We start from the raw sequence: 15,059 nt of genomic DNA on the forward strand, positions 1-15,059 counted from the left end.
TGATATAACTGATTTACTCGGCTGAGAGACATATTTTTTAAACTAGATTAAATGACTATAAGCCGAGAGATAAAAATAGAAACACTGTTTTATTTACTTAATTAAAATAGTGTTTCTATTTTTATCTCTCGGCTCTGTCATTTAATCTGTACAACTCGTATGTACAATTTTCCTCCAAATCAGTCTGTTACCTGTCAAGACTCCAATATTATCAGATCTTATATTTCTGTCTTCTAAAGCACTTTTTACTATATCAATCCACCTATATCTTGGTCTTCCTCTGGGTCGTTTTCCTGCCAACTTGGCAGAGAACACTTGTTGTGCTAATCTTTCCTTGCCCATTCTGTTTAAGTGACCATACCACCTGAGATTAGCTCTGCTAACGCATTCCTGGATGCTGACAATGTCAAGTTCTTTCCTAATATTCTTATTTTAATATGATATTGCCATTGATGCCATCTGTTCGTGCCTCTAATCTTTCTCAGGCCTCTCATATCTGCGGTCTCTAGTCTTTGGTCAAGTGTTTTACTTCTGACCCAGCTCTCAGATCCATAAATTAAAACTGGTTTGAACACTGTCTTGTATACAGCTAATTTAGTGTTCCAACTAATTTCTCTCTTATTCCATATGAATTTATTCAATTGATGTCCTACCATACCAGCTTTGTTGATTCTGTTGTCTATTTCCATATTTAATTTACCATCTTCACTAAAAATCGTGCCTAAGTAGCTGAAATGTTTTACTTGTTCCACAGGTTCTCCATTCAAACACAGTTGACATTTTCAATGATTCTGCCTATTTTCATTGTCTTTGTCTTTTTATTGCTGACCTTCATACCATATCTATTACAACAGTTATTCAATTTAGTCAGAGAATCTTGCAAACTTGTAGCGGATTTATTTAGAAGTATAACATCGTCGGCATAAAGCAAAGAACTGACATTAACATTTCCAATTTTGATATCATGTTTAATACCACTTTCCTTCATAATGTGATCCATATAGATAATGAATAACAGAGGGGATAATGTACATCCTTTTCTCACACCAGATTTAACACTGTACTTCCTTCAATTCTAACTGCTGACTTACAACTCAAATAAAGACTAAGTATTGCTTGATATAATGCCCCATTGACACCATATAACTGTAGCGTATTGAATAGCTTCTCTCTTGGCACCTTGTCATATGCCTTTTCCAAATCGACAAAATACAGATCTTTGTTATATTCCCATGATTTCTCGACTATTTGTCGTAAAGTGAAGATCTGATCCTGACAGCCTCTATTTGACCTAAATCCAGCTTGTTCTTCACCAAGCTTTTCTTCCATAATTCTTCTCAACTGTTTCTCAAGTATACTTGCATATATCTTACCAGGAACACTCAATAGGGATATACCTCTGTAATTCTCACATTGTTTTATTTCCCTTTTTATATATAGGTACCATGAGAGCTCTACTGCAATCATTGGGAATTCGTCCCTCTATCCAGGCTTTCTGAACTATGCAGTGCAGCCACTGTAAGACTTTTATACTACCACCATACTTCAGCATTTCTAGTTAAATATCATCTACTCCTGTTGCCTTTCCACATTTTAAGCCTTTGATGGCTTTTTCTACTTCAAGTATGGATATGTATTCCTGACTGCATGCCTGGCAGTGTTTTTTACCACTGTGCTGTCATCACTGCTTGTTTCATTTAGCAGTTTTTCAAAGTAATTACTCCATACTTCAAGGATATCTTTTTCTCCCGTTTTCATTTCACCTTTATTCTTCAACACCCTCCAGAATATTTTGCCACCTTCTTGATATTTATTTTCTATGTTCTTGCCAAAGTCCTCCCATGACTTTTGTTTAGCTAGTTTTACACAGTGTTTAGCTTTCTTACATTTGTCTCTGTATTCTCCTAGAGCACAAGCTGACTTATTTGCTAGGAATTTTTGATATGCTTTCTTCTTTTCCTTCACTGCCTCTTTTACTTCCTGTGTCTACCATGGAGTTCTGATTTTTCTATCGTTGCAGACAACTTCACCATATGCCTCTCTAGCTGAATCAATCAAGGTTTTCTTCAAGGCTTGCCACTGAATCTAGGTTGGTTCCTGTTCTCAAACTCTTTCATTTTTTCTTCAATAATCTTTGTGTATTTTAGTCTACAGTTCACATCTGAGAGCTGCTCAACTTTTATTCTCTTTAAAACTTTCTTACATGTCATTCTTTTCAATATGAAATTCAATTTTATCTTGCTCAAGACTAAATAGTGATAACTTCCGATTTCAAATCCTCTGTACACTCTGGTGTCCTGCACCAGGGAGAAAACATCACTATCAACAATAACAGTCAACGAGACTTTTCTTAATTCCTTGCCTCTTCTCTCCATGTGAATTTGTGCACATTTTTATGTTGGAACATGGTGTTAGTAATAACCAGTCCATGTCCTGAGCAGAAATCCAACAGGTATTTGTCATTATTATTAGCTTTACTCTTTTCTCCAAATTTTCCCAAAACATTTTTGTATGTCTGACAATCACTTCCTACTCTGCTATTTAGATCCCCAACAAGGACCAACTTTTTCTTTTAGTTGCTGTGTAACTTTGTTACACAGCAACTAAAAGAAATTGTCAGTAGCTTTCTGTCAGTAGCTTTCTCTAGAGCCTCAAAAAATTCCTCCACTTCTACCTTAGTAGAACCTTCTGTGGTCCATTGGGAGGCACAAATAAGTCTCATTGTCCAGTTTCCCATTCTGATATTTGCCCACATCACTCTACTTGAGATTGTCTGCCATTCAAGAAGATTAGCCTCATATTTTGTGTTGAAGACTATGGCTACTCCTTCTTTTACTTGATTGTCATTGCCTGAATATAACATTTTGTATTTATTGCTCAGAAAGATCTCACTAGTTTTTGTCTTTTTTGTTTCAATCACCCCTATTATGTCAATCTGGTACTTATTTAATTCCTCCACTAGCTCCATTTCTTTGCCATTCAGGCTTCTTATGTTGATAGTACCGATTTTTAACTCTGGCAATGTTGAGTTGGGGTGTGTTTTCAGATTTGTTCTAGTAGCTGACTTTTCGCTGTTTGCCCTGATTCCCTGGAGAAAACAATAGGGGCCTTGTTTAACTGGGCAACGCACCAGCCGGTATGAAATTTTGTCATGTTGTACCATCAATTTGTATTTTGGTTTAACCAATAGGAATACAATTTGGTCAGCTAAATCCCAAATTGCAAGCCCATCCTCATTCATTCAGTATCCAGGTAGATACCCAACAGGGTGCACCACGAGATGGTGAGGATTGGACAATAGGTCAGAAGCCCTGGTTGGTTCTCTGCATTCCTTTAAAGGCTATGTGGAGGTCTCCTCTCAGTTATACAGCTTCTGACCCTTAAGCACCCCTTATATATATATATATATATATATATATATATATATATATATATATATTGGGTTGGTAAATAAGTTCGTTCGGTTTATGCATTAGTACCTGTTGCTATTGTTGTGCTACCGCACTACGCTATTGCGCAATTGAAAGGCATCATTTCACATAACTTTTCAGTGAATTTTCGTTCGGTCTACTTCAGTTGTGTGTAACATATTTTTAGAAATGGAAGGATATAATGTACGTTACCATCATATTTTGCTTTTTTATTTTAAAAAAGGCAAACGAGCTGGGGAGGCCCATAAAAAATATGCAGCGTATATGGGGATGGTGCCTTAACAGAATGCGTATGCCAAATTCTGTTCTGTAGATTTCGATGTCAGTGATGCACCTCGCACTGGTCGCCCGACCAAGGTTGATTCGAATGTTGTGAAGGATATCGTCGACAAAAATCCGTCACAAACAGTGCAGTAGATTTCTGCAGTACTGAACATATCCTATATAAGCGTTGAAAACCATTTGTACAAGCTGGGATATTTTTCAAAACTCAATGTTTGGGTGCCACACGAATTGACCGAGGCCAATATGACTGCTCACATATCCATCAGTGATTCACTGCGATGCCAAGAAAACGACTCATTTTTGAAGTGGATGATTATGGTAGATGAAAAATGGGTTGTGTATGATAACGTGTATGTCAAAGATCATGGGGGAACGAGTGAACGCTGCAAACAACCTCGATAGCGGAATTGCACCCAAAGAAGATCATGCGCTCTGTGTGGTGGGATTATAAAGATGTTGTCCACTACGAGGTGTTACCATCAGGCACAATGATTGATTCAACTGTCTATTGCTCACAGTTAATGCACTGGCCAGTGTAATTAGCACAAAATGTCCTGAATTGGCAAATCGGAAAGGAGTTGTCTTTCACCACGACGACGCCAGACCCCACACATTGTTAACAACCTGGAGTAAATTGTTACGTTTTGGCTGGGATGTTTTGCCACATCCTCCGTATTCACCGGACTTGGCACCTTTTGATTACCACTTATTCCAGTCGTTGCAGAATTCTCTGAACGGGAAAACCTTCACTAATGAGGAGGCTGTCAAAAGACACCTGGATCAGTTTTTCGCCAGTAAACCTCAGGGGTTTTATGAATGCAGCATAATGAAGTTGGTGGACAGATGGCAAGAGGTCATTGATAAAGAGGGTCATATATATATAAGTCAGAAATTATTAAAAGAGTGAAACAATAAATCTCAATAACCAAAGTCCATGAGACCTGTTAAGATGATGTAGGAAAGGGTAAAGGTTTTGCAACTTCCTTATAAAGATGTTCCATCCATAAGGAATTTGCTATTGTCTAGAAGTTTTGTTTTCCTCCATAAGATTCAGTGCTTACTAGAGATAAGCATGTTTAGCCAGGCCAGAATGCTCAGGTTCATGGTACTTGATATAAGATTTGTTCTTCACAACAGATAACAGCAGCTGCAGATCCACCAAAGTAAGACAACCCACAAGTGCAAGGAATATGGTGAGTACTTAAAAGTAAAGAGTGAAAGATGTTGAGTGTTTTAGGAACATCAACATTTATGTATAAAGAGGCTGCATTGAAATATCATCTGATAATTGTCTTTTTTTTATTTTTTTTTACAAGTAACCGGCTAACAGAGACTTTAGTAGACTAAACATATATAGGCAGAGATGACATGGTATTGTTTTTGTAGTGTATATTGAGTAATTATCTTATTGAATTCTCATATGACCAAACATGGTGGGAAGTTGTGTAGTGCTGGATCTAATTTTTTTTTTTTTCATTACAAATTTATCTATTTTTCCTTGTTTTTTTTTTAAATTCATATAATGTTTTTTCTGTTTGATGAGGTTGAAAGTTGGATAGGTGACTATTTTTGATATTTGTTTTAGCCTTTTGCAATATCCTCTATTTTATTCTAATAATCAGATTTGTTGATAATCATTATGATATAATTTAGTCATTTGATTTCTTTATGGATTACAAATGGATGCATGAATGAGGATAGATAGTCAATTTAATTGTCTAGAAACAGTTTCCATTTACACTTACCATGTTATTTTCATGATGCACAAATACATTCCACCTAATGCTGATAATAACTTAAACAACAAGTTAAGTGGAACTAATATGCAACACTAAGAACAGAAGTTAACACTTGAATGATATTAAAAATTAGGATAATATATATTCAATATTGTGTTATGCCCAAATAGCAATATAGTTTACCTTTCAAATGTAAAGTTTTGCAAGTGGCTGAGATCTTAAAAGAGGGCAACATTTGGCATCTGAATTGGCATAGTATTGCCCCATGTAAATTAAGATGAACTCCCCAGGTGCACATTAGTGCTTTTGATTAAGGTTTCAGCAAAAGTTTGGAGTTGTTGTTTCTAGTCAGAGATAAAGCAGAAACTCATAGGACCAAATTGTTATCATCATGTAATTCCATATGTGAAAGCTTTATATTTCATTAGTGAACTCTGTGTTTCAAACATAAGTATAGAAGAAAAGAATTATCAACATGTTTTATGTAAATGAGTATTTAGGCTTAGGTGCTGGTTTATATTCATGTTACACTTTAATGGAATAATTTACAGCACAAAGAGAAATAATTAAACAGATTTAATCGTTTCATATTTTGTCACAGTCACACAGACATCTTCAGGATTACAATGTTAAAATTGTAATAACACACACGAAAAACAATAAGTGGAAGAAATGAGATTAGAATAAATTAGGACTAAAGACATATGAGAAGCACCCTCTATGGGTGTGGTTGGCTAGCCTTAGATGTTGGGCAGGAGAGGCCCAAGAATTAAAGTTTCTCAAATTTTGGGAAGTTTAATACAACCATAGTTATTAAGATTAGGTTGTTTTTTAAAGTCTGCTACTGATTCTAAAATGAGTCTCTGAAGTTTGTATTTGCTGTGATGGAGCATGGTGGTTTTCTTCCATCTGATTCTGGGCAAGATATCCAAGGCATGGTCTGCTAGACCTGACTGACCATAGTTGTGATGGCAGATGTATTTTTTTGGATTCTTGGCAGATGTTAGCAGATCGTCCAGAGAATGGAGGAAATGGATCCTTAGGAAAACAGAGAAGGGAAGCCAGCTTCAAAGAGGTCTGAAAGCAGTGCAGAGATTATATTTCTTTAAGTTCTAGCTATTTTTTCTGAAGTGCACTTAGATATAGGGCATAGTAATGGCATTACTGTAGTCTTTATGTTTAGAGGGATGTGAGGAGATGAAAGGGACAGATAATTTATTGATTTAAATTGCATTATAACCATTGGGCAGGAAGGTTGACAAATAAAGGCAAGTTCCACGTAAGGGAAGCTTGGGTGGAACAGAAGTTGGTGGCTCTGTTAACAAGGGTTTTGATGAAACCATATTGTTGAGAATGGGAATGCTGTGAAAGTTTTGTATTTACATGTGTAGATGGGTTTACTGTAAACAAAGAAAGAAAGAAAGAACCATTGGGCCAATGTGTGATTAGAGTATCTGAAAAAGGCAAGCTGTTGTTTTTTTCTTTTTCAATAGTGAATTGGATTCTTGGGTGTTGACTGTTGAGGTTGGAGAAGGAAAGAGTCTACTGGGTCTGAGCCATGTTGCCAAATAGAGAACGCATTATCAATATCTCTTAACCAAGTAGGTTTGAGACTGGCAGTATCAAGAGCATGTTTTTCAAAATGCTCCATATAGAAATTGGCTAGAGGGGATGAGAGGGGAGAGCCTATGGAAGTACTTCTATCTATTTATATGAGGTTCCTTCCAGGAGAAGTAACCAGTATGGATAGGAAAATTAAAAAGATCAGTAATATCAGGGGAAAAAGCATCATCATCAAATTCCTGATATATACCTTCAAGGGATGTACAGGATATGATAGTACTACATGAAAAATAACATCATCACTAACTTCCTATCTACAATTTTCTTCCAAATCAATCTGTTACCTGTCAAGACTCCAACATTATCAGATCTTATATTTCTATTTTCTAAGGCACTTTTTACTGTATCAATCCACCTATATCTTGGTCTTCCTCTGGGTCTTTTTCCTGCCAACCTGACAGAGAACACTTTTTTGCTAATCTTTCCTCTCCCATTCTGTTTAAGTGACCATACCACCTGAGATTAGCTCTTCTAATGCATTCCTGGATGCTGACAATGTCAAGTTCTTTCCTAATATCCTTGTTTTTAATATGATATTGCCATTGATGCCATCTGTTTATGCTTCTAATCTTTCTCAGGACTCTCATATCTGCAATCTCTAGTCTTTGGTCAAGTGTTTTACTTCTGACCCAGCTCTCAGATCCATAAGTTAAAATTGGCTTGAATACTGTCTTGTATACAGCTAATTTAGTGTTTTGGCTAATTTCTCTCTTTTGTGAATAAAGAGGCAACATCAAAGCTCACTGTGATATCATTATTGTTTAAAACTAAATTCTGTTAAATGTGTGGAATTTTTTACAGTAAGTGTAATTAAAGATTTTGCTTTTTGCTAATTTAAAGGAAGGGAGAAGTCAGTAGTATTTATCATATTTACTCAAATATAACTTGCACTTTTTCCTCAAAAGTTAAAAAATTGTGGTGTGAGATATACATGGAGATTTTCAGAAATTAAATTTTTTTCAGGAAAAAAGTAAATTGACATTTTTAATTAAATCTTCAGTATTCATTATAATTTATAATTGCTCACTTTATTTATAAAATGAGTGCATTTTAATTATCAAAATTATTTATGTGCTTGGCCATTCACCTTCATCACGTGATATATTTTAATCTTTAGCGACAATGCTTCTGCAATTAAATTAAAACAAACAGGTTCATTATTGCTTGTCCTTTTATCATTTCAGAATCATAAGATCACCATGATTAAAAAAAAAAAAATGAAAATATGATGTACGACTTACCAAGAATTTGTTATTGCTATTTCCAGTCTCGAGAGCTGTTTCCCCGTGTGCATTTTCAAGGTCATCTACCCAAATAGCATCATCTTCACTCCCATTCAGGGCATTAAAGATGCCAGTTTTTTAAAAAAAACTTGGCAATTATTTCTGGCGAAATCATGTCCCAAGCTTTCAAAATCCAGTTGCACAACAGTTCTAATGATTAGTTCTTAGTTCTAATGATTGTCTCTTAATCTTTCCTGCTGGAGTCAGGTCGTAGCTGCTGGCTGCCATTCCTTGAGTGGTTTGTTGACTGATACATCCAAGGGCTGTAAATAAGCTATAAGACCACCACCAGAAATAATGTTCACATCAGTCTTTGCATCTGAAAGTTGTTTTACTATTTCAGGTCTTAAGTGTCCATGGAAACTGTTCTACACGAGGAAATTTGGGCGTTGAAATAATGTCCCTTGTTGTTTTTCCCAAGCTGTTCTAATCCAATCTTGATCATTGTAGTGTCCATCCACCCTTTTGCTTGAACTCTTGTATGAATTCTAGGGAGAAATTTCCCCTTTGGCATTGTTTTCTTTTTGAATATTATGTAAGGAGGCAACTTTCTTCCATCTGCAGTAATTGCAAGCATGAATGTGCATCACTATTTTTCACTTCCAGTTGTGTGTATTATCATACTTTTTCACTGTTTTCTGTTATTGTTGTTTGGTGCAGCATGTCGAAATTAAGGGGTGTTTGATAGGCATTGGCTATTTGTGATAACATATAATTATTGCATCACTGTTTAGAAAGTATGCTATATAGCCATAAAAATAATATAATTGCTCTTCCTAAGTTGAATCACATAGTGATGAAAATCTAGCGCCTCCATAGCGCAATTGGAAGAATAACGGTATGTTGCACCCTTAGATTAGAAAAGACCTAAGTTCTATTGTCGTGACGGGAGGAATCTTTATACAGACTTTTTCAATTGAAGGTGAGTTAGCTAATCTCATATGGGGGTAGCAGGATTTTTTTTTTGTCCCGGAAACTCGGGTTTTTCATCCTGCATACAGACAAATCGGCCTTTCAGAACACATGCAATTTACAGATAAAAAATACCAGCTGTGGTGGTGGTGGTGGTAGTGGGCGGTAGATGGTGTTAATGTAGATGATTGGTAGTAGAGATTTGGTGTAGTGGTGGAGAGTTGTACAATGGGTATCCTCCTGCGATGGGTCTTCGGACTCCTTGGAGGTGTCACGAGTAATAATGATAATAATATCCTCAAAATATTTTGGCATTCTTTGGCAAAGGGATGTCCTTTGACAAAGGGGAAAGACTTTTCCTCTTCATGAATCTTGTGATCCAACCTTGACTGAATTTTCAGATCTGTACAACTGATGCCTTATTTTTGTAGCTAACTCATGCACTTTGAAATATAACATTTCATTTGAAAGACAGCAACCGTCTTTGCACAAACCTACACATATTCAAGTAACTCATCCTTCAATGCAGGAAACTTTTCTTGACTTGTTGGAATGCTTTTCTTGACTTATTGGTATTTTGTAATGCAAGTTTCTGTTTACACCAATATCACACATTAAACTCGGTTACTGGAAACTCATGCCCTGTAAACTTTGCTCAGTTGACATGTTTTTCTGCAAAATCAATAACTTTGATTTTAAAACCTGTAATGTAACTTGAACGTTTCTCCATATTTCAAGCAAAAATTACCAGTAATTTACAGGACTTGAGATACATTATGAACATATCTCAATTACAGGACTATATAATATATAGTCCTGTAATTATATATATATATATATATAATTTCAGGACAATATGTAATACATTATGAATGTACCTTCATTAATGACTAATCAGAAGTAAAAGTGGAGCATAAAATGGACATCAATGGTAGGCTGGTAGAGATAGCGCAGCTATGAAAACATGTACATGATCGGTGCAACGGTATTAACAAAAGATTGCATGACTCAACAACAAAGGCAAGCTGATGATCATTGAGTTGAAATGCTGATTCTCTTCAACTGAATTCCAAGATATCTGAAACTGCCATGACAAAATTTGCTGTCTATTTCTTAAAGTGCAAGGTATATGCAAAACTTTTTAATTTCTTTTTTCATAAAGTAAAATCAGGGGTGGCGAGGAAAAATTATATTTGAGTAAATACGGTACTATGGGTTGGAGAAGATAATTGGATTTATGAATTTTTGGCAATCCATATATCCAGGGAAGGAGGAACTAAAAGGTTTGAGTTTTTTAATAACTTCAGGAGGTCAAGATGTGATGCTTTTTAGAAGCTTTTTGGATAGCAAATTTAAAAAGTTATTAAAATTAATATAATTTTAATTTTTAATTTTGATAATCTTTTAATTTTGCTTTCCCTACTGGTTACTTCTCCTGGAAGGACACCTTATATAAACAGAAGGTACTTCCATGTGCTTTCCCCTGTAGACCACTCTGGCCAATTTCTATATGCAGCATTTTGACAAACATGCTCTTGACACCGCTGGTCTCAAACCTTCTATTTGGTTAAGATATATTAATGATGTGTTCTCTGTTTGGCAACATGGCTCAGGCACATTAGACATTTACATTAGACATTCCAGATATTTACAAGGTTCCTTGTTCTTGCAAACTTATCATATTGTGGTCAGTCTGGACGATCTTCTAACATCTGCCAAGAACCCAAAAAATACATCTGCCATCACAACTATGTTCAGTCAGGTCTAATAAACCATGCCCTGGATGTCTTTCCCATAATCAGATGGAAGAAAACCACCATGCTCCATCACAGCGAATACAATCTTCAGAGACTTTATAGAATCAGTAGCTTACTTAAAAAAACAGCCTAATCTTAATAAATATGATTGTATTAAACTTCCCAAAATTTGACAGCTAAGGCTAGCCAACCACACCCATAGAGGGTGCCTCTCACAGGCCTTTAGTCCTAATTTATTCTAATCTCATTTCCTCCACTTATTGTTATTTGTGTGTGTATATTACAATTTTAACATTGCATTGCTTAAGATGTCTCTGTGACTGAGATGAAATATCAAAATGATTAAACATGTTGTTTAATTATTTCTTTTTGTGCTTAAATTATTTCATTAAAGTATAACATGAATGTTTTATTAAAGATACTATGAAATTTTATACAGTGGTGCCTTGCAATTCGGCAGTTGAATTTCGTGGGCTGGTGCATGTGCGTGCATGGAATTGTGCGATGTCATTTGTTATTCGTCATTTCTTGTTGGGCTGCGGTGGTGTTTGCTCGTGTTGTTTGTGCTAATTTTCAATTCTGTATTTTTCAGAAAGTAAAAATTTTGTGCATCTGCAGTTATTATTTTTTTTGAGTGAAATTTAAGAATGGGTCCTAAGAGAAGTGAACAGAGGAATAATACAGGAAAGAAGCACACTTGGTTGAGCATACAGAAAAAGAAATAAATTGTAGATAAAGTGCAGAAAGGTAGAACAATTACAGATGTAGCTCAAGAGTATGGTGTTCCTAGGTCAACTGTGGCAACTTTTTGGCAACAGAGAGAGAAAAGATTATGTGTGTTAGGGTGTCTGCTGGTGCAATGAAGATTTCTGACAAAAATAATCTTCAATCAATGAAAGGATTGGAAAAGCTGCTTATCATTTGGATTAGAGAAAGACAGATGAAGGGAGATCCAGTAACTCAGGCAATGATCTGCGAGAAGGCTAGGTTAATTTTTGAAGAATTGCAGAAGAAAACTCCAGGATGTACCTCAGATCAAATTGAGGAATTCAAAGCAAGTCGAGGCTGGTTTCACAGATTCCAAGGTAGAACAAGCATCCATAGTGTTTTCAGATAGGGGGAAGCTGCTAGTGCAGATAAAGAGGCAGAAAAGTTTGTGAAAAAAATTGAAGATTTAAACAGGAAGGAAGGCTACCTGATATAGCAAATTTTTAACAGGGATGAAACTGGATTATTTTGGAAGTGCTTGCCAAATCAAACTTACATCACGCAAGAAGAAGTGAAGCTCCCAGGACATAAGCCTATGAAAGATAGGCTTACCTTGTTATTGGCAGCAAAGCGAAGAGTTTAAACTAAAGCCACTTCTGGTCTATCACTCAGAAAATCCTCTGTGCTTTGAGAAGAAAATCATTAAGTCCAAACTGCTAGTGATGTGGCAATCCAATGCAAAAGCCTGGGTAGACCAGCAAGTTTTCAAAGACTGGATTTTTGAGGTTTTGCTTCGAGCATGAAGAAGTTCCTCACTGACAACAATTTGCCTTTGAAAGTACTGCTGATCCTTGACAATGCTAGTGCCCACCCCCAAGACTTAGAGGACATTCTTGAAATCCAGTTCTTGCCTCCAAACACGATGCCACTGATCCAACCCATGGATCAAGAAGTGATTGCGTGTTTTAAAAAACTTTACACCAAGGCTTTGTTCTCACAGCTTTTTGACGAGACTCATTCTTCTGACAAGACTCTGAAGGACTTCTGGAAGACCGAGTTCAACATTCTCCATGCCACTTCCTTTATTAAAATTGCCTGGGATGGAGTGACACAGAGAACCCTTTGTGCATCATGGAAGAAACTCGTTCCTAATTTTACTCAGGATAACAACGGTGAGACCAAGCAGCTGGAGTATCAGAAGCAGATTCAACCATGCGAGAGATCATTTCGATGGTGAGGATCTTGACATAGAAGAGCTTATGGAGGATCACGATGACGAACTGACCGTAGAAGAACTCAGAGCACTCAGCGAACAGCAAACAAAGGAGAGAGAAAGAGGAATTTCACCTGAAGAAGAGGATGACAGGAAAAAAGGGCCGATGCAAACAGCTGCCATTAAAGAAGTTTTATTCCATTGGGAGAAGGTGCAGTCTGTTTGGAATGGCACCCCAACACTGCTGATGTGAGTAGAATGACAGACTTGTTCAACAACACCATCATGCATCACTTCAAAACCATCTTGAAAAAGAGGGAGAGACAGTCCACCCTTGATCAGTTCCTCATCCCTGTTCAAGCAAAGAGGAGATGAGAAGAGGTAGAACAGGATAAAGAAGACTCCCTTCCAACATCTAAGGCTCAGTAGATTGTATGTATTGTGTATACAATAGTGTATAATTTAGTGCATTATACAATAGTAAAATACATAAAGTAAAGTAAATAATATGGTGTGTTTCTCCACTTCCCCTAACAGGGGAGTGGGATGGGGGTCCGATAACGAATTAATCTATTTTCCATAGACTTTAATCTATATTTCCATATTTTCCATATATGGGAAATATTGTCCCGCAATTGACATTAGTTCGGTGACAGATTAGTGTCAAATTGCGAGACACCACTGTACTTGGTTTAATCCTTTATCCAAGTGTAAGCAAACAAGTTTATGCCTGAACTATTTTCAGGATGGAGCAACTCGTATATAGAAGCTTATGACTTCACATCACTTGCCTTAGTATTCCATAATGCAAAGCACATATCCTTATAGATATGTATAATGCTATGCATTATGGGAAGGGTCACTACCCAGACCAGTTTCGACCTTTATTGAAGTCATATCAGTGGGAGCCAGACCCAGAAGTGATACCAAGGTGGAAGTAATGCAGAAGTCATATTTTCATATATGAGTTGCCAAAAGGTTTGTTTACTTACACTTGGATAAAGGATTAAATCTGGTATATAATTTCTTGGTATCTTTAATTTATAGTATAACCAAGTGGAAAAACTTCCAACAACTGTTTCTAATGCAGAGTATTTTAATAATAAGGTCAGACACCTTTTGGCAACTCGTATATCAAAATGTGACTTCTGCATTACTTCAACCTTGGTATCACCTCTGGGTCTGGCTCCCACTGATGAGACCTCAATAAAGTTTGAAACCCGTTAGGATAGTGACCTTTCCCATAATGCATTGCATTATATATACCTGTAAGGATATGTGCTTTGTATTATGGGATGCTAAGACAAGTGACGTGAAGTCATATGCTTCTATATATGAGTTACCGCAGTCCTGAAAATAGTTAGGTGCAAGCTTGTTTGCTTAAATTTAGATAAAGGATTAAACGAAGTATATAATTTTTTGATATCTTTAGTGAATTTTTATGGAATTGAAACTACATGCTGATGTAAGGGAAGAGTCCAAAACCTGTGGATTGCTTATGCTTTTACTGGTAATTTAATTTCTTATACTTATTCATCAAATGCCATAATCAACTAAAAGCCAATAGCATCAGTCGGCTAAAGGAAATTCATGCTATGAAATCTTCCATTGCAACAGCTGATATCTTTCGATCTCTGTGAATGTGATGTAATGATTGTTTATCAGGAAATATTTTAGTGAAAACTGAGACATTTGTCTGTGTATCAACAGATATTTGTCTCTCTTCATAAGGAATATAGCTTATGCCTGAAGTGAGTTTGAATATTTAGCATTAGTGCATTATGCCCATTTCTGATTTTCCTGCATATAAATTACTTTGTATTCACATCCCAAAAGTTTCATAATAATTATTAAGAATGTTATTTAAAATACATAGACATACATATTAGTTACATTCTTGCATACATTTATTCCTAGGCAGGACTTGCTCTTCCAGCATCTCTGGCTTCTACTACTCCAATTGGAACAGTAAGTGTAAGTTTAGTTGATGTTTCAACAGCTAAACATCAACATATTCCTGTCTTATGACTTTTTTTGTATTATCAGCTGTTTTGAATGTTTTTTAAGTGAATTTTTGGATAGAATTCACTTAAAAAAATTGTAAATTT

At 36.0% G+C, this 15,059-nt stretch overlaps 1 protein-coding gene across 4 annotated transcripts in view; it reads left to right on the forward strand.

Annotated features, from left to right (window-relative positions):
- Nucleotides 1-15,059, forward strand: part of LOC150096338 (cell division cycle and apoptosis regulator protein 1-like) — a 557,664-nt gene that overhangs the window by 88,612 nt on the left and 453,993 nt on the right. For 3 of the 4 annotated variants that reach the window (XM_090408838.1, XM_090408841.1, XM_090408840.1), the window contains exon 5: nucleotides 14,869-14,925. In XM_090408838.1, the coding sequence (XP_090264964.1) occupies nucleotides 14,869-14,925 (57 nt within the window). The remainder of the gene's footprint in view (nucleotides 1-14,868; nucleotides 14,926-15,059) is intronic. The other variant, XM_090408839.1, reaches the window with a different exon arrangement.

Source organism: Typopeltis vanoorti, chromosome 19, assembly GCF_054136105.1.
Source record: "Typopeltis vanoorti isolate ZY-2024b chromosome 19, IOZ_Tvanoo_1.0, whole genome shotgun sequence".
In the NCBI taxonomy this organism is placed as follows: Eukaryota; Metazoa; Arthropoda; class Arachnida; order Uropygi; family Thelyphonidae; genus Typopeltis; species Typopeltis vanoorti.